The sequence below is a fragment of the Callithrix jacchus genome, chromosome 8, assembly GCF_049354715.1.
Source record: "Callithrix jacchus isolate 240 chromosome 8, calJac240_pri, whole genome shotgun sequence".
Lineage (NCBI taxonomy): Eukaryota > Metazoa > Chordata > Mammalia > Primates > Cebidae > Callithrix > Callithrix jacchus.
In genome coordinates this window covers 12123507-12143378 of record NC_133509.1, presented here as the reverse complement: position 1 = coordinate 12143378, position 19872 = coordinate 12123507, and the positions used below count along the sequence as shown (strand labels likewise).

Below are 19872 nucleotides of genomic sequence, written 5' to 3'. Positions count from 1 at the left end.
TAAAAGAACAAGATTGCAAATCACTGCAGAGCTGGTGTCAGGCCCTGTGGGGCTGGGGCTCCAGGCTCTTGTGTGCCCACATTCCACTGCCTGTGGGTGCTTTGTAGAACAGCTTGAGGATCTGGCTCACCTTTCACTCATTTTGCACATGAGGAGGCCCAGAGAAGGGAAATTATTTTTCCAGAATTAGTGGCAGTGACAAGACTATACCCCAGTTCCTGACTGCATGTCATTTCTTTCTTTTTTTTTTTTTTGAGACAGAGTCTTACTCTGTCACCCAGGCTGGAGTGCAGTGGCACGATCCCGACTCATTGCAACCTCCATCTCCCGGGTTCAAGCAATTCTCCTGTCTCAGCCTCCCAAGTACCTGGGATTACAGGCACCTGCCACCACGCCTGGCTAATTTTTATATTTTTAGTAGAGATGGGGTTTTACCATGTTGACCAGGCTAGTCTCAAACTCCTGACCTCAAGTGATTCACCACCCTCGGCCTCCCAAGTTGCTGGGATTACAGGCATGAGCCACTGCACCCAGCCTCCATGTCATTTCACACTAGCTAACAGTAGGACTTGGATCACGAGAGATACAGGGCAGTAAGGTTTAAAGGCAAAAAAAGTTGGCTGGGCGCCGAGGCTCACACCTGTATTCCCAGCACTTTGGGAGGCCAAGGTGGGCGGATCACAAAGTCAGTAGATCAAAACCGTCCTGGCCAACATGGTGAAACACCATCTCTACTAAAAATACAAAACTTAGCTGTACATGGTGGTGTGCGCCTCTAATCCCAGCTACTTGGGAGGCTGAGACAGGAGAATCACTTGAACCCGGGAGGCAGGGGTTGCCCTGAACCGAGATCATACCACTGCACTCCAGCCTGGGCAACAGAGTGAGACTCTGTCTCAAAAAAAAAAAAGAACAAAAAAGGTGAGGGGAGGTTGCAGGAAGCCAGAAGCAGAGAGCACAGTCCAGGAAGGAGAGAGCTGGGGAGGGTCAGGTAGAGAAGCCTGCCTGGCCTGGGGGTTGCAGGGGACCTAGTGCAGTTTACTTCATCTGCAGACCCTGAAGTTGCATGGAGGCTCCTCAGGTCCAGCGAAATTTCCATAATCAAAATAAGCTTTGTAAAGCCCAGAGCACAGTGTCTAGGGGCCGGTGCTCTGTAGGGCAAGAGCTCCTCCTCTCCCCTGGCAGCCTGTGCTGTGGGCTCTCTCTCTGGCATAGGGCCTCCGTTGCTGAGGAGAGGAATTTGCTTTACTAAGCCTGCATGGAGGTGGATTATCACAGCTTTTCCCTCTCTGCTGAGCTCAATTCATGCTGAGAAGAGGATATTCTGAAGGTTGCCTCTCCTGGAAGCAGAAATGGGCACCCTTCTGCCAAGGCCATGACTATGTGTTGACCCTGGCTCTGCCCCCTACTCTTAGGGTGGAAAACTCTACTTTCTTGAGTCTGTTTCCCTTCCCGAACCTCCATTTCTTTTACTGCTGGACCAAACTAACAAACAGAAAAGCCTGGAACTCTCAGTGTGGTTTACAGCCCTCCTGGTAGGTTCTCTTGAATTCACCAGGATGCATTCCCAGTGTTTGGAGCTTGAAATACATTATCCGTAGCAACAATGTTAGATGGTAGTTAGGCTACCAGATGAACCTACAGTGGCCTAAAGCAGGGGAAAACTGTTACCGGGTATGGAGCACCTACTGTACACCAGGTCTGTGCTAGGCGCTCTTGATATGTTTGCTCTTTTTTTTTTTTTGAGATGGAGTTTCACTCTTGTTGCCCAGACTGGAGTGCAATGGCGTGATCTTGGCCCACCGAAACCTCCACCTTCCGGGTTCAAGCGATTCTCCTGCCTCAGTCTCCCAAGTAGCTGGGATTACAGGCATGTGCCAGCACGCCTGGATAATTTTTGTATCTTTAGTAGAGATGGGGTTTCTCCACGTTAGTCAGGCTAGTCTCAAACTTCCAACCCCAGGTGATCCACCCACTGCGGCCTCCCAAAGTACTGGGATTACAGGCGTAAGCCACTGCACCTGGCCCATTTGCTCTGTTTATGAGGATGTTTTTAGAAGGCGAGTATTTCTACACCATGGCGCAGGACATCAAAAGCTCGCACCCAAGTGACCTACAGGGTCACATGGCTTATGAGTGACACAGCCAGGATTCCAAAACAAGTCTGTCAAACCCCAAAGCCCATGTTCATCTCCTCCACCCTTCTGCCTTTTCCGGGAGTCCTTCCTCTCATAGTGAAAGGCTCAACAAGTCTGGTTTGTTGTTTAAGTTTCCCTTTAATTAACTTCCTTTTCTAACTTTAATTTTTAGAGATAAAATATATTCATATGGTTTTAAAATGATAAAAGGCCAGGCACGGTGGCTCACACCTGTAATCCCAGCACTTTGGGAGGCCAAGGTGGACAGATCACTTGAGGCTAGGAGTTTGAGATCAGCCTGGCTATCATGGTGAAACTCTGTTTCTACTAAAAATACAAAAAATTAGCAGGTGTGGTGGTGGGTGCCTGTAATCCCTGCTACTCTAGAGGTGAAGACAGAAGAATTGCTTGAACCCGGGAGGCAGAGGTTACAGTAAGCTGAGATTGTGCCGTTGCACTCCAGCCTGGGTGCCTGAGCATAACTCTGTCTTAAAAAAAAAATTGAAGGCCGGGCGCGGTGGCTCACACCTATAATCCCAGCACTTTGGGAGGCTGAGGCGGGTGGATCACGAGGTCAAGAGATTGAGACCATCCTGGTCAACAAGGTGAAACCCCGTCTCTACTAAAAATGCAAAAATTACCTGGGCATGGTGGTGCGCACCTGTAGTCCCAGCTACTCAGGAGGCTGAGGCAGGAGAATTGCTTGAACCCAGGAGGCGGAGGTTGTGGTGAGCCAAGATCGTGCCATTGCACTCCAGCCTGGATAACAACAGCAGAACTCAAAAAAAAAAAAAAAAAAAAAAAAAATTGAAATGGTATAGAGTGGGAGTTGTCAAACATTTTTGGTAAAGGGCCAAATAGTAAAAAGTCTGTGGTGATGACTTAACTCTGCTGTTGTGGGCCTAGACATAGATAATATGGCTACAGTGGGTAGCTATGACTGTGTTCCAATAAAACTTTATTAACAAAAACACAGTAGGGGGTTAGTTTGGCCCATAGGCAGTTTGTCTATGCTTGGTAGAGTGAAAAGCTCCCCCTAACACCTTCCCATCCACCCTGTTCCCCACCTTCACTCTCTCACTGGTGACCTCTTTTATTCTCTTTTTGTTTTTTATTTTGAGATGTCTTGCTCTGTCACCCAGGCTGGAGCGTAGTGACATGATCTCAGCTCACTGCAACCTCTGCCTCCCAAGTTCAAGCGATTCTTCTGCCTCAGCCTCTTGAGTATTTGGGATTATAGGCATGTGCCACCATGCCCAGCTAATTTTTGTATTTTTGGTAGATACTGGGTTTCACCATGTTGGCTAGGCTGGTCTCGAACTCCTGACATCAGGTAAGTGCTCCCACCTTGGCCTCCCAAAGTGCTGGATTACAGGTGGGAGCCACCATGCCCAGCCTCTCTTTTATTCATGTTTAATGCATTTGTCTAGAGATTCTTACGTGTGTATGTATAAGCAAATGTAATCATTTCTTCCTTTTTTTACACATGGTACTGCATTATATGGATATATAACACTTATTGAATTAGTCCTCACTAGATGGACAGTTGGGTTGTTTCCATTCTTTTGCCATTACAAATAATGCTGCAGGGAACCAACAATTATATGCAAACGTCCTGGCGTATACTGGGAAATTGCCCTCCATGGGGGATACTTAGTTACATCCCAGCCAGCATGACAGAGTACCTTTCCTCTCAGGCTGCCCAAAACCCTCATCAGATTGAGTCTGCCCAGGAATAGACAAATGCTATCTCACTGTAGCTTTAATTTGCCTTTCTCTATGATGTGTGAGGTTCAGCAGCTTTGCATATGTTTAGGAGACATTTGTGTTTTCTTTTCTGTGGAATGCCTTATCTTTTGCCCATTTTTCTGTTGGGCTGTTGGTGTTTTTCCTCAGCACTCTTATATTAGTGAAGTTAGCCCTTTGTCTGTGGTATGTGTTATTTTCCTGCCAGTGTATCTTTTGACCTTACTTATGGGTGTGTGTGTGTAGTAGTAGTAGAAGAATTATCTCTTCCCTTCTTTTTTCTTTTTTGAGACAGGGTCTCACTCTTGTCACCCAGGCTGGAGTGCAGTAGCACAATCATGGCTCACTGCAGCCTCGATTTCCTGGGCTCAAGTGATCCTCCCACCTTAGCCTCCCAAGTAGCTGGGACTACAGGTGCATGTCATAACACCCAACTAATTTGCTTTCTTTCTCTCTCTCTCTTTCTCTCTCTCTCTCTTTCTTTCTTGAGATGGAGTTTTGCTCTTGTTGCCCAGGCTGGAGTGCATGTGCCATCTTGGCTTACCACAACCTCCGACTCCCAGGTTCAAGCGACCCTCCTGCCTCAGGCTCCCGAGTAGCTAGGATTACAGGCATGCACCATGCCGGGCTAATATTATATTTTTAGTAGAGACAGGGTTTCTCCATGTTTGTCAGATTGGTCTCCAACTCCTCATCTCAGGTGATCAGCCCGCCTCAGCCTCCCAAAGTGCTGGGATAACAGGCGTGAGCCACCATGCCGGGCTAATTATGTTTCTTTTTGTAGAGACCAGGGTCCCACTCTGTTGTCTGGGCTGGTCTTGAACTCCTGGACTCCTCAAGCAGTCCTCCCACCTCTGCCTCTCAAAGTACTAGGATTACACATATGAGCCATTGTGCCGGCTTCTCTTTTCTTTTTCTTTTTCTTTTTTTGAGATGAAGTCTCACTCTATTGCCCAGACTGGAGTGCGGTGGCATGATCTCAGCTCACTGCAACCTTCGCCTCCCAGGTTCAAGTGATTCTCCTGCCTCAGCCTCCTGAGTAGCTGGGAGTACAGGTTCGCACCACCATGCCCAGCTAATTTTTGTATTTTTAGTAGAGATGGGGTTTAACCATGCTGGTCAGACTGCTCTTGAACTTCTGACCTCATGATCCACCCGCCTTGGCCTCCCAAAGTGCTGGGATTACAGGTGTGAGCCACTGTGCCTGGCCTTATCTTTTATGGCTTCTGGATTTTGATCCAAAGCAAGAAAGGCTTTGTCCATCTGAGATTATAAATAGGATTTCTCCTATTTCTCCTGGTACTTCTATGGTTTCATATCATACATTTAAATCTTTGGTCCTTTTGGAATTCATCCTTTTGTGTGTACAGTGTAAGAATGGGTCCAACTTTTTTTCTAGTTAGCTAACGTTATTTATTCTATTTTTTAGACATGGGCGCTCACTATATTGCCCAGGGTGGTCTCAAACTCCTGGTCTCAAGCGTTCTTCACGCTTCAGTCTCCCTAGCTGGGATTGCAGGCATGAGCCACTGTGCCCAGCTAACACTGTTTTTGTTTTTGACTTTTCATTGCATGGATTTTAATGCTAAATTTACTCTTGCTCCATAAGTTTTTGTTTCTTCAGTTTCTTCTGGGATATCTTTTTCTTCTGGGCCAACCTCCTCCTCTGGTTTAGGGACAGTCTGTTCCTTTCCAATAAGGCTCATCTCGAAGTGGCAGGGAGAACTCACGCATGAGCTCTGCAGGTCTGGCGGTGCATTTTAGGTCCTTCGTTCACTTGGGTATTCTCAGTGCCCGGAGAATCTACCTCTAACCTTTAAGTTCAGCAGAACGCAGCATTTTCAAGCATGTGCAGCTAACATTCAGCACTCTTTTTAGGTCACCGACTTTGTGTCCAGCCCATTGTTGGCCTGGGCACACCTACCAACTTCACCATTGAAATGTCAGAATGGTACACACCGTTTCTGTAAAGTGACATCTTTCAGATACTTTGTGGCTTTTCATATATGCAAATCCTTGATGGCCTGGGCAGTTTCACGAGTGTTCTTAAAGTGAACATGAAGATTTGAACCTTTTGATTTGCATGATTTTGTGACATTCTCCAGGTCAAATGAATAGTGAACCATTTTCACAGATTACCTTAGGCCGCGTGGGGGAAGAGCTGTTTTTGCTTTTTTCAGACAGTCTTGCTCTGTCGCCCAGGCTGGATAGAGTGCAGTGGCACAATCTCAGCTCACCGCAACTTCCTCTTCTAGGGTTCAAGTGATCCTCCCACCTCAGCCTCCTCCCGAGTAGCTAGGACTATAGGTACATGCCACCATGCCTGGATAATTTTTTGTATTTCTTTGTAGAGATGAGGTTTCACACCATGTTGCGCAGGCTGGTCTCGAAATCCTAAGCTCAAGTGATCCTCCCACCTTGGCCACCCTAAGTGCTGCAATTACAAGCATGAGCCACTGTGCTCAGCTTGGCTCTATGTTTTGAGACAGGGCCTCATCTGTTGCCCAGGCTGGAGTGCAGTGGCGTGAACATGGCTCACTGCGGCCTCAACGTCCTGGACTCAAGGAACCCTCCTGCCTCAGCATCCCAAGCAGCTGAGACCACAGGCATGTGCCACCATGCCTGACTAATTGTCAGAAATTTCTTTTTTTTGAGGAGTCTCACTCTGTTGCCAGGCTAGAGTGCAGTGGCATGATCTCGGCTCACTGCAACCTCCACCTCCCAGGTTGAAGGGATTCTCCTGCCTCGGCCTCCTTAGTAGCTGGGATTACAGGCATGCACCACCACACCCAGCTAATTTTTTGTATTTTTAGTAGAGATAGGGTTTCACCATGTTGGCTAGGATGGTCTCGATCTCCTGATCTCGTGATCCACCTGCCCTCAGCCTCCTAAAAGTGGGATTACAGGTTTGAGCCACCATGCCCGGCCATTTTCAAATTTTTGTAGAGACGAAGTCTTGCTATGTTGCCCAGGCTGGACTTGAATTCCTGGACTCAAGCGATCCTCCCGCCTCGGACTCCTAGTGTCGGGATTACAGACAAGCCACTGTGCCCAGCCTAACACCATCTATTGTCCAAAACTTTATCATTTTCCTATTGCTTGAGATGCCGCCTTTATTAGTTATTAAATCTTTATAATATATTAAGGTCTATTTCTGGACTTTCTATTATGTACCTTTAATCTGTCTGTGCCAGTACCATAGTTTTAGTTATGAGCCTTTATATTTTAAAAAATGATGGAGCCAGTTCTCCTTATTTATGTTTTTGTCTCCAGTTTGTTTGTTTCTTCCTTCCTTCCTTCCCTCTTTCTCTCTTTCTCTCTCTCTCTCTTTCTTTCTTTTTTTTTTTTTTTTGAGACAAAGTCTCACTCTGTCGTCCAGGCTGGAGTGCAGTGGTGTGATCTTGGCTCACTGCAACCTCCACCTCCAGGTTCAAGCAATTCTCCGCCTCAGCCTCCCGAGTAGCTGGGATTACAGTCACATGCCACCATGCCTGGCTAATTTTTGTATTTTTAGTAGAGATGGAGTTTTGCGATGTTGGCCAGGCTAGGCTTGAACTCCTGACCTCGGGTGATCTACCTGCCTTGGCCTCCCAAAGTGCGGGGATTACAGGCATGAGCTACGGTGCCAGGCTTTTATTTATTTATTTTATGTGAACCTTAGAATCATCTGGCATAGTTCCAAAATCAAGCGGCATTTTATTGGGTCTTGGTATTTTTGTTTAATCCCTCTGAGTGCTGCTATTTCTTAGCTTCTTTCTCTCCAAGCATGCCTCATTCGTTCTAAAGTCTTCTTCCCTTCTCTGTCCTTCACAATCCATCTATTTTGCTCCAATCTCTTTCTCTAACAATTTATTCTGCACATACTTACAAATGTCCACTCTGGGGCAGGCCTGCCCCATGCCCTGAAGATACAGAGAGGAACAAGACACAGTCCCTGGGCTCAGTCAGGGAGTCACACTGGAGCGGCTAACTTACTCACTTCTCCCCAAGTGTCATGGGTGAGAGGGAGCGGCACCTGTGATCTAGGTGTCTGAGTGTCTGTGCCTGTCTTTCTGCCTCGCTCCCCCACCCCAGCCTCTTTCTTTCTTAACTGGCCATGGTAGAGAGAATTGCCTTTAAAACTTGTGTATATTTTTGATGGAGTCCTATGCTTTCTGTTCTTCGGTTTAAAGGTAGGGGACAGGAATATTTCATTTTGCCTCATTTTATAAACTCTAGATTATTTATGTGGACTGCAGATTTTTTTTTTCCAGTGGTCTAATACGAAGCACTACAGTCAGGTCCACCAGGAAAACCGGCTCAGCCCCTCACTGCCAATCTAACTTCTAGCACGTTCAGTGTTCTGAGCTGCATTTTCATAATCTGGAAATAGGAATGACACTAGACCATACTAAGCAGAGTTCCACAAAGATTAGTGGTTATGACATTTCCAGGACCCCAAAGTAACCCTGATAGCAGCAAAGTGGCTGGGGACAGGTATCACTCCCCAGGGAGGTTTGTCTGCCTAGGCGGGCCTCCAAAGCAGACTAGTCAGTGGCAAACTGTGCTGGGCTCAGGTGAGAGCTTCTTTGCTAAGAACACGTTTCACTGGAGAAAATGTTTAAGTAGTTATTGCTCAACTACATACTGAATGGCAAAGGGATTTAGATGTTGGGTGTCATTACATTTCATTCTATTAACGAATTCATCACGTTGTCATTTGTGCCAGGTTGCCATTAAACTGTTACTGGTATTCATCGACCACAGTGTTAGCTAAAACCGAGAGAAAGATGGGCTGTGATGGAAGCCCGAGGCTCAGAATCTGACGCTGCCAGGCCTAGAGCGTCTCTGGCTGAACAGGGTCCCCCAGGATAGGGGTTAGGGTTATGTCTCCAGGGACCTGGTTTGCCCGCGGCTTTCCAGCGCCTTCTTTCCGCAGCACGACTTCAGTCTGGAGAGGAGGGCACTCTTCTGGGTGGAGGCCGCCAGCCGGGGACCCAGCCCGTACCAGTGCGGTGACCCGGGGACAGCGTCAGCCCCTCCAGCCTGGCTCTTGCTGGTCAGCCCCGAACATGTGCTGGCGCCTGTGCCAGCAGCCATCAGAGACCCGGAGGCCGGACCCCAAGAGAGGCCGAAGGAGGAGGGCGAGGATGAGGAAGAAGCCTCCTCTGGCAGCGAGGAAGACCCGGGCCCCTGCAGCCTCCCGGCAAGCCCCGTCCCGGGTCGTCGCCTGTGCTCGCTGGACCTGCTGCGTGGCGTGCGGTCGGAGCTGGCGGGGGCGCGGCGACGGCTCTCCGAGGGGAAGCTCGCCGCCCGGCCCCGCGCCCTCCTGCACGGCCTCCGCGGCCACCGCGCGCTGAGCGTGTCATCCAGACCCGCGTCACCCCTGGGGCCCGCGTCACCCCCGGGGCCCGCGTCACCCCTGGGACCCGCGGCCCAGCCCACCGCTGCCCCCGCGTCGCCCCCGCGGCCCTCCACGGCCGGTGCCATCCCTCCGCTGCGGAGCCACAAGCCCACGGTCGCGGTAAGAACTCTGCCTCCCTCTGAGTCCCTCCAAGGCCGCCACTCAGCAGCCCAGTCCCCTTGATCTGGGTGTCCAGCCCGGCCCGCAGCCTCAGTCCCCTCCTCTGAGCGCTTCTGCATCCTCCCTTGACCTGCTCCCACCTGGGCCTGTACCGTGTTGTCCCCCTGCGGCCCTAGAGTAGAGTAGTCCCTGCCATACCCCCGTTTACCACTATGCCTGCCTTGCCTTTTTTTTTTAGGGCGCAGGTCACAGTGGTTTTAATTATCCTGGACCTGTCTTTTCCAACCAAGGATGAGCTCTTTGGGGCAGGGACGGGATCGCATTGACGTTTGTTTCCAGAGCACCCAGCTGCCGACTTGACCCATAGAGGGCGCTCAGTGGATGTCTGCTGAATTAATGAACAAAGCGCAAATCTCGGGCTTCCCACTGGGTGGTGTTTGCTGTGGGCTGAGGAGCTGGAATATTCAATGGATAGTTACTTCCTGCCAGACACTGGGTTGGAGTGTCAAAACCACAGGATAGGGAGGGTTGGCCACGAGGGTGCGGGACCAGACCCTGCACTGTACCGCGGGATCAGGTGCTGAGGGAGAGTCAGGGCTGCTGCCGGCTGGAAAGGCTTCAGGATGGAGGAAGTGAACCCTGAAGAGCAGGGACAAGTGACCCTACAGTGGAACCACAGAAGCTTAAAGGTCCCTTCCAAATTGTTTAAGTGTCAGACTCCACAAAACATGGGTCAGGATTGGCAGCAGAAGGTGGTAGTGGGGCATAGCTTTCTGCCCCCAAGCAGCCCCACAGTCAGCCCAGGAGATGCTGCAGAATAAGCCAAGGTAGAATTCAATCCGAAAGACAGAGACCTGATGTCTGGTTTCTTTCTTTCTTTTTTTGAGACGGAGTCTCACTCTGTCGCCCAGGCTGGAGTGCCGTGGTACAGTCTCAGCTCACCACAACCTCCACCTCCTGGCTCAAGTGATTCTCCTGCCTCAGCCTCCTGAGTAGCTGAGATTACAGGTGTGTACCACTATGCCTGGCTAATTTTTGTATTTTTAGTAGAGATGGGGTTTCATCATGTTGGTCATGCTGGTCTCGAACCCCCGACCTCGTGATCCCGCCCACCTCAGCCTCCCAAAGTGCTGGAATTACAGGTGTGAACTACCACACCCAGCCCTGAGGTCTGGTTTCTTAACATGCACCAGTGTGTGACCTTAGGCAAGTCACGGAATGACCACTTCTCTACCTGCATAGTGAGCCAGCAACCGTTCACACAGTTGTTGAGAGCATACATAGTAGAGAAGAGGCTCTGTAGGTGGGGATAAGCCATGCCCACATCCAAGACCAGATGTTGATGCCAGGATGGCTCTGCCCTGGTCAAGATTGATTGAATTCTCCCAGCAACCCTGTGGGGATGAGACAGTATCCTGTAGATGATGGAAAATGAAGCAGAGAGTGGCGAAAAATCTTTTTCAAGGACATAAGAGTAGACTCAGCTCCTACTTTGAAGTTCTCCACCCTTGAGGTAGTAAAGGGCAGACCCTAGGATGAGGTCGTGTGGGGGGGAGCACTGAGAAGATGCTGATGGGTGGGAATTCGTGTGTGTTACGTATACACTCCCTCCCAGGAGCCAGGTGGCGGCTGGGTTTTCCCTAGGAGAAGGGGACAGGATGAAATATTCAGGGCTGGCAGAGAGGTACTTCCTCACAGGAGAAGGGTTGGGGTGACGACAGCCAAACCAATTGGAATTCCTTCAAGTCATTCTCCTTAATCCGGGGTCTGTTTTGGTTTCTCCAGCATCATAACTGAAGGGCTGGTGTTCCCAGTTCCTACTCTGCTCCATGCCCTGCCAAACCCCAGCCCAGCCAAACTTTAGTTTGGCCCCCCAAGGAGGGCCTGGTTGGGAAGACGTACCCCTTCTCCTCCCTCACCAAAGTATGGGGCAGCAAACCTGAGTAGGGTGGGGGTGCCAAGCGTGCGTTGCTCAGTCTGGTCATTAACATCTCTGAACCTTGATTTCAGTGTCTGCAAAATAAGACAGAAGGGACCTCACATTCCTTTTACTAGTCACTTTCCTCACATTGTCTTTTTTTTTTTTTTAGACAGTTTCACTGGTTGCCCAGGCTGGAGTGCAATGGTGTGATCTCAGCTAACTGCAACCTCTGCCTCCTGGCTTCAAGTGATTCTCCTGCCTCAGCCTCCCAAGTAGCTGGGCTTACAGGCATGCACCACCACACCTGGCTAATTTTGTATTTTTTAGTAGAGGCAGGGTTTTACCATGTTTGTTGGGCTGGTCTCGAACCCCTGACCTCAGGTGATCCACCTGCCTCGGCCTCCCAAAGTGTTGGGATTACAGGTGTGAGCCACTGTGCCCAGCCCCTCATATCGTCTTATTTAAGCCTCATAAGAGTCCTGTGAAGTAGCTTAGGGATTGCCCTTATTTTTCGCATGAGTAAACTGAGTAAGCATTAGAGAGTTGCGGTCTGCAGGACTCTAAGCCCTCCATAATATTAGCCCCTACAAAGAAGGTGGTACATAATGGAATTTTTTTTAATGTCCAGCCCAACTGGGTGTCACTTCCTGTGGTAACTGACATGTCCAGCCTGTCTGTATTTCAGTCCCTCAGCCCGTACACCTGTCTGCCACCTCTTGGGGGGGCACCCCAGCCTCTCAACTCCCACAAATCACACCCTGATACTGAGGCTGACCTGCTGTCCGCCCTGAGCCAGGAGGAGCAAGACCTCATTGGGCCAGTGGTTGCCCTGGGATATCCCCTGCAAAGGGCCATCATCGCTCTGCAGAAGACAGGGAGGCAGAGCCTAAGCCAGGTGAGTTGGGAGGAGGGACAGAGCTGATGGGTCGTGATGCTGGAGCCAGGTGACTGGACACATGGTTGTCACCTTTGGAGCGGTGGCATAGGCCCAACAATAGCATCAGCCAACCCCACAGCTCTGGAGCATCTATGGCCCCTCAGGGTTGTCCTGAGTGGGGCTGAGAGGGTTAGGCCTTTATACCCCTGCCTCAAATCAGTCATTGCATGCGGGAAGCGGGTGACTTGAGGTAAGTGGATCTCTGTAGTTAAGGTAATCCCTGAAGGGCCAGACAACTGAAGAGTGTCTCCAGCTCTCCTGGCATCTGTTCAGTGAAAGGGTCTGTGGCTGGAACATCACAGTCTGCTACACCAGGATCTACTCACTCACATTCTGTTCTTCTAATAGAGTTCACTCTATTGGAAGAATGGTGGACACATGATGACACACCAAGGACAGCAATCTGAGCCACTCTAATATTCGGAAGCAGGTCTTGACCCCTAATACAAGCCAAGAATGTAAGAGCACCTGCAGAGGAGTGAGGACCCCCAAAGTGCCTAAAAAGAGGTGCTAGTGACGAGATGCCTGTGATCTGAGTGTGATAGTGGTGTTTCTGTCATCTATTGCTGTGTAACAAACCACCCCAAAACTTGGTGGCTTGAGACAGCCATTTATTTGCTCATGATTGTCTGGCTTGGCAGTTTCAAGGTGGACTCGGCTAGGAGGTTCTTCTTCTTATCTCACCTGGAGTCTCATGTGGCTACAGTTTGGTGACTCACTTGGGGCTGAATGATCTAAGATGGCCTCATTCATTGTACAGTGGGTGGTGAAACTTGTCAGCTGGGCTGCATATCTCCAGCAAGCCACCCTACTTGGCTCCAAGAGTAAAAGCTGTAAGGCCTCTTGAGGCCTAGGCTGAAATTATACCTAGTCACTTCCACCTCATTCTATTGATCAAAGCATGTCATTGACCATTCCAGATTTAAACGGGGGAAAATAGACTCCATCTCTTGGTGGGAGAGGCTGCAAACAAATTTATGAACATTCTCAATCTACCACAAGGAGGTTTCAGTGATCAAGAAAGGCTTCATGGAGATAGCAACGTTGAGCTAGACCTCAAGGGTAGATAAGCTCTGACTGAAGGAAGGAGAAGGGGATATTCCAGGAGGGAAGGACAGTGCGAATAAAGAGGTGGGGGTGGGAGGGAAGTGTTTGGGAGCCCTGATCTGACCAGTCTTGTTGGAGGCGAGGGTGCGTGGGGCAGGCTGGTGGGAGATAAGACAAAGAGAATTGGGGGTAGATTTAGGGGTCTTGAAGGCTGGCCCGAGAATTGGATAAATGACCCAATAGGCAAGAGGAGGCATGGAAGGATTGTGAGGTCAGGAGGTGACATTGAATGCCATTGTCTATACCCCCATGTCCCCGCCTGAAAGTAACATCCTTCGTTATGTGGTTTTCTAAACGTCAGGACTCTTCATGGTTGGATAGCTGGTCCCAGGGGAGTTGGCATTTTTCATTTTTCTCCTGTCCCTGCCCCATCACCATCAGAAGGTTTGGACACCTCTCTAATCCCTGATGACTACTGACTGTTGGGTCCCTGAGGTTCAGAGCTGCCTGCTCCTGTGACAGGGAGTGGCAGAAGGAAAGTGACTTTCAAACAGGAGCCGGGGTGGGGCTGGGTAAACACACCTGGTCCCCTTGCCTGCCCACTCCTGCTTCTACTCTGGGTTCACCAGTTCATCCCCTATCCTGGGGGAGAATCTCCAGCATAGTGACCCCCGTGTGGCTAAAACGGCAGGGAGGGGCGCCGCTAGCATTTATTGCGCATTTTCCCTCATGGATCTCTGTCTGAGGGTGTTCCGTTAGGTGCATCACTCCTTTCAGTTCTGCAAGGTTGCTATTACATTATGATCTCTTTGCAGATGAGGAAACTGAGGCCAGGGAAGTTCCTACAGCCAGTCAGTGGCAGCACTGGAGTGGAGGCCAGCTGGTCTGATTCTGCATCTTGGTTGTGCAGCCTTTTATCTCATTTTCTGTGTGAGAACCTTCTAGGACAGCAGCACCGGCTGATCTGAGATCTAAGAGCAGATCTAAAGTCACCCCTACCTTCAGTACTTTCACCCCTAGTACTGAAAAGTCAGGGTCTTGGCCAAAATGCTGGCCAGGAGGGCTCTGACGTGCCTCCACAGTCCCTCCAGGCTCTGTGACAAGGCTGAGGTCTCAGGCCATCTCTCTGGGGATCTGAAGATGAGTCAGAGCCAGCCTGGGGCCCTGGCCTCCCAGTGAGTGGGCTGGAAGGATCTTACTGCATTGGGAACATTGTGATTCCAGATAGAGACTGACCACCTGCCTGGCACCCTGGATCTCTGGGTGGCCTTCCCCAGTGGACATTCGGGAGCCAGGCCCCAAGTGGGTAGGTCTGAGGGGCCTTTGGATGGCTTCATCTATCCTCCCCCACCAAGTTAGTATTTCCATCTGTTCTGTGAAGTCTTGGTAACCAAACAAGCCCGTTGGGTTCAGATTCCTCCTCCCATTGAAAGCCACGTACTGAAGTACATGCTTTTTTGGCCAAGACAAATGACAGATGGCCCAGGAGGAAGGGCGTCAGGTGATGGAGACAGAACAGCTAGAACAGCCAGGGAGAGAAGAAAAGATACAAAAGAAATTATGCATCACTCCTTTCCTTCCACAAGGCCTCATGTGCCTACTCTCTGCCTGCAGGACAGGCACAGGTACCATGTGTGAGGGGCCACAGGCCAGGCTCCATCTTTTTTTTTTTTTTTTTTGAGACGGAGTTTCTCTCTTGTTACCCAGGCTGGAGTGCAATGGGGCAATCTCGGCTCACCACAACCTCCGCCTCCTGGGTTCAGGCAATTCTCCCGCCTCAGCCTCCTGAGCAGCTGGGATTACAGGCACGCGCCACCATGCCCAGCTAATTTTTTGTATTTTTAGTAGAGACGGGGTTTCACCATGTTGACCAGGATGGTCTCAATCTCTTGACTTCATGATCCACCCGCCTTGGCCTCCTAAAGTGCTGGGATTATAGGCGTGAGCCACCGCGCCCGACTCCAGGCTCCCTCTTTAAATACCTCAGTTTCTCAGTTCACAGGGTGGAGGAGGAATACGTGTTTGGAACCAGTGACTTCTGGGGGCCCCCTCCTGTGGCCTGAAGTTGACATCCTCACCCACCTGGGGGCCTGAGGCAAGTCCTGTAGGCCCAAAAGGTGACCAAATAGCAGAACCTTTGCAAAGGCAGACTCCCAGGGCTTATCCTGAAGGGTCACAGTCAGTGGATCTGGAGTAGACCCAGGGGCCTTTAATTTTTAAAAATTTGCTGATGGTTCTGATACTCACTGTGGCATGGTATGGATCAAGGTCAGCTGTCCCCATTCAGTGATTCTTAGTCTTGGGTGCACATTAGAATCACCTGGAGAGGCCGGGCGTGGTGGCTCATACCTGTAATCCCAGCACTTTGGGAGGCTGAGGCGTGTGGATCACGAGGTCAAGAGATCGAGACCATCTTGGCCAACATGGTGAAACCTCGTCTTTACTAAAAAATACAAAAATTAGCTGGGCGTGGTGGCATGTGTCTGTAGTCCCAGATACTCGGGAGGCTAAGGCAGGAGAATTGCTTGAACCCGGGAGGCGGAGGTTGCAGTGAGCCAAGATTGCGCCACTGCACTCCAGCCTGGTGCCTGGGAACAGAGTGAGACTCTGTCTCAAAAAAAAAAAAAAAAAAAATCACCTGGAGAGCCATAGCAAAAAACAACCCAATGCTCAGGCTACACCCCAGACCAATTATATGGAACCTCTGAAGATGAGGCCCAGACATTAGTCATTTTTCAAGTTCCCGAGGTGTTTGCAATAAGCACAGAGACTAGGCATTGCTATGAATGAATCAGAAGGCGGAGGCAGCGTCCACCCTTTGTCTTTGCCCACCCTTTCTCTGAAGGTGAAGTTTTCACCTTTAGAAACCCTGTCCTCCCCAAGAGAGCTCAAAGCCCCTCCTCTAGCAGCTGATCCCTCTGATGGACAAGGCATTCAGTGAGAGGTTGTATAACTGGGGCCCCAGTCCTGGGATCCTGGGCAGGGCACCCGCCTTGCCTGAACCTCAGTTTCTTCAACTGTGAAAGGAGGGCATGAGTGCATGGTTTTCAAAACGTGCTCAGAGCAGGTCTAGCAGTACTGGGCAGGAGCACCCGACTCTGGGCCTCCATCCCCCTGGCCCTGGTTCTCCAAGAGCAGCTCTGATCTTAGCCTGTTATTGCTGAAGCCTCCTGCTAAGACAAACACTTCAGGAGCTAACAACAGTGTGAAAACTGTTAGTCTAGATGATCTGTACTTTCATCCCGGCTCTGAAGGTCTACAGAAGCCCCACTCGTCCCTCCGCGTATACTCACAGTTCCTGTGGTCTGGAACCTTCATTTGGTACCTACACGCTATAAATCCTGCTTTGATTTGCCTGGCACTGATGCGGTCCTGCGTCTGGTTTATCTCCCCCACTAAGCCACGCGTTCCTTGAAGGCAGGTCCTCATTCATTTTATAAACACAGCATCCATGATTGGGCTCCTTCTGCCACCGTGCTGGGTGCTGGGGACACTGTGGTGAACGAGACTGACACAGCCCCTCTGTCATGGAGCAAAAAGTTAGTGGATGAGAAAGATTTAGTGCAGCAATTACAAACTTATATGTGCTGTAACGGGGAAGCACGGGGTGCTAGGGGGCAAGAGGGATGGCACCAGGAGGACGGAGCGGGCAGGAGGCTTCCCAGGGATGGAGAAGGAGGCCGGCCTTGGCTGAGGGAGCTGCATATGCAGAGGCCTGGAGGGTGAGGGAGGAGCCGAGGCCATAGACAGGGAGCAGGCCTTCGAGTCCTGCCTGGTAAGGAGGCAGCATTTTATCCGGGGCCCCTGATGACTTAAGCGTGGAGTGACCAGAACAGTTTTTGCGACCTGTGGGGTCCTCCTCTGCGCCTCCCCCACACCCCTTCTCCAGCATTGGCGCAGGAGTTGAACAGTAGTGGCTCAGGTGTCCTGGATGAGAGAGATGCAGCTGGGGGTAGATTAGGAGTGCACGGGTGTGGACGGATGAGCATCTTCACGTGAGCCGGTGCTCTGGGGAGGGGGGTGGTGCATGAATGTTGAATTGCGTTGAGTGGTAGGTGGGATGCCTGCGTGTGAAGCCTGTCTTGCTCCCCATCTAGGTTCTATGAACACCTAGGTTCTAGCCCACCCTGACTTTCCTTTTCCTGGAGTCCTGCCTCCAGCTTGGGACAGTTGGTGAAGACCCACTGTCTGCCTGTCCCCAGATCCTCAGAGGAAGCCTCTATCCCCCTTCTGTGGGCTCACGGGATCTGGGGCCACACTGCATGTGGTGGCTTGCCCAGTCTTCTGGCACTCAGCTCAGGCCGTTGGAGTGCCTCCCTGCCCCGTCTGCTGCCCCTGCTCCTCTGCTTACCCTCCCTCCCTCTCTGCCCACTTCTGGCCCAGTTTCTCAGCTACCTCAGCGCCTGTGACCGCCTGCTACGCCAGGGCTATGAGGAAGGCCTGGTGGACGAGGCCATGGAGATGTTCCAGTTCTCTGAGAGCCAGGTCAGCAGGGCTTCCTGCCAGGGCCCCAGGGGATGGAAGGGAGTGTGGGGGGTACCCAGGAACCCAGTGTGCAGGGGCACATGAGTCCTCAGAGCCAGCCTACGGGTCTGTCAGGAAGACTGCCTGCCTCCTCAGCCCTGGGGAGGAGCCGGCCCAGGGCGCTGCAGCAGGGGCAAAGGCGAGAGGCACAGAGGGAGGTCGGGAAGAGGTGGGAGGGAGGCAGGAGGCAAAGAGCAGCGGGGGCTTTGCTTTATTAGGCTAAATCAGTGCAGCCACTGTGACTGAGTGCCCACTTTTTGTCACACACCAAGATAGGAGCCATGGGCCGCACAAAGATGCATGACCTCCCTGCTTGGGAGTGTGCTGCCTACCCCGAGTGCATGCAGCTGTAGGCCCAATAGCTGTAGGCCACTTCTTGTTTTTTGAGACTGAAGTCTCGCTCTGTTGCCCAGGCTGGAGTGCAGGGGTGTGATCTTGGCTCACTGCAACCTCTGCCTCCCGGGTTCAAGTGATTCTCCTGCCTTGGCCTCCCAAGGAGCTGGGATTACAGGTGCACACCACCATGCTTGGCTAATTTTTTTTTTTTTTTTGTATTTACTGGAGATGGGGTTTCATCATGCTGGCTAGGCTCATCTCGAACTCCTGACCTCAACTGATTCACCTGCCTCAGCCTTCCAGTGTTGGGATTACAGGCATGAGCCACCACACCCAGCCCCAATAGTCACTTCTGAGCATTCCATGGCAGAGCAGCTGTTCACAGAGGCTGAAGGGGACAGAGGGTTGGGTGAGACCCCAAGAAGGAGAGAGGGAGGAAAAGTGGGGAAGTTTTAAGCCCCGGGGTCGGGGTGGGGAGGGAAGGAAGGTGCAGGCTGTGCTGTGAGACCTCCATAGTGTTCAGGGCATGGGCAGGGACCTTGGGCTGTTCCTGCTCCTGGTGCCAGTGTGCTGTCTTCCTCATCCTGCCCCAGCAGAAAGTTGAGAGTGACTGGGAGGAATGGGAGGAGAGTCAGGGCAGAGCCTAGGGCCAGGCTGGAGCCTTCTTTCCTTGGCAGAGGAAGAGGAAGGGAGGTTGGAGCCTATGTCCCCCAGTAGTACAGGAAAGTGGCAGGTGTGGCCCAGGATCAGGCTCACGTGGCCCAGGAAGAGCCACAGCTTTTTGGGACTAGGTGCAGCAGGCACTGGAGCTGGGGCTTCCCAGGGCTGAGGCCAGACCCAGCAGAGTCCCCGGCACCTCCCTGTCTCCTCTTCCTCAGGCTGGGGAGTTCCTGCGCCTCTGGGAGCAGTTCAGTGACATGGGCTTCCAGCAGGACCGAATCAAGGAGGTGCTGCTGGTCCATGGCAACCGCCGAGAGCAAGCCCTGGAGGAGCTGGTAGCCTGTGCCCAGTGACCACGGGGGCACTCCACGATGCCTGGGCGTCCAGGTCCAGGGCCCGAGCTGACAACCCATCCTAACTGTGTTATTAAAACCAAAATAAGGGCTGGGCGCGGTGGCTCAAGCCTGTAATCCCAGCACTTTGGGAGGCCGAGGCGGGTGGATCACAAGGTCAAGAGATCGAGACCATCCTGGTCAACATGGTGAAACCCCGTCTCTACTAAAAATACAAAAAATCAGCTGGGCATGGTAGCGTGTGCCTGTAATCCCAGCTACTCGGGAGGCTGAGGCAGGAGAATTGCCTGAACCCAGGAGGCGGAGGTTGCGGTGAGCTGAGATCGCGACATTGCATTCCAGCCTGGGTAACAAGAGTGAAACTCCGTCTCAAAAAATAAATAAATAAAATAAAACCAAAATAAGAGTAACAAAATGATGCGTGCTTATTGTAAAAACACAAATGATGCCAAGGGTGACAGTGAACAACAAAAGAATCTGCTGAGAGAGTTGAAATGGTTGCCTCCGCGGAGGGGCAGATGGGAGACCCTGACGGGGAGCTGTGTTCTTCATGCACGCCTGTAAAACCACCTGATTGGACTCTTAACACTGCATGCATGAGTAACCTTGATTCTGAGGAAATTAAAACAAATAAATAATGGGCAGTTCTTTCGAGTCCTGGAGGCGCCTGATCTTGGTGTGGAAAGAGCATCAAACTGTAGTCAGAA

The 19872-nt window shown here is 51.1% G+C and overlaps 1 protein-coding gene across 1 annotated transcript in view; it reads left to right on the top strand.

The window, feature by feature from the left end:
- The window catches only part of UBAP1L (ubiquitin associated protein 1 like), a 28231-nt gene extending 8651 nt beyond the window's left edge, over window positions 1–19580 (top strand). The window contains exons 3-6 of the mRNA XM_002753241.6: window positions 8803–9387; window positions 11994–12203; window positions 17676–17777; window positions 19031–19580. Coding sequence (XP_002753287.3) covers window positions 8803–9387; window positions 11994–12203; window positions 17676–17777; window positions 19031–19165 — 1032 coding nt within the window. The 3' untranslated portion in view covers window positions 19166–19580. The remainder of the gene's footprint in view (window positions 1–8802; window positions 9388–11993; window positions 12204–17675; window positions 17778–19030) is intronic.
- Window positions 19581–19872: the final 292 nt, after the last annotated feature.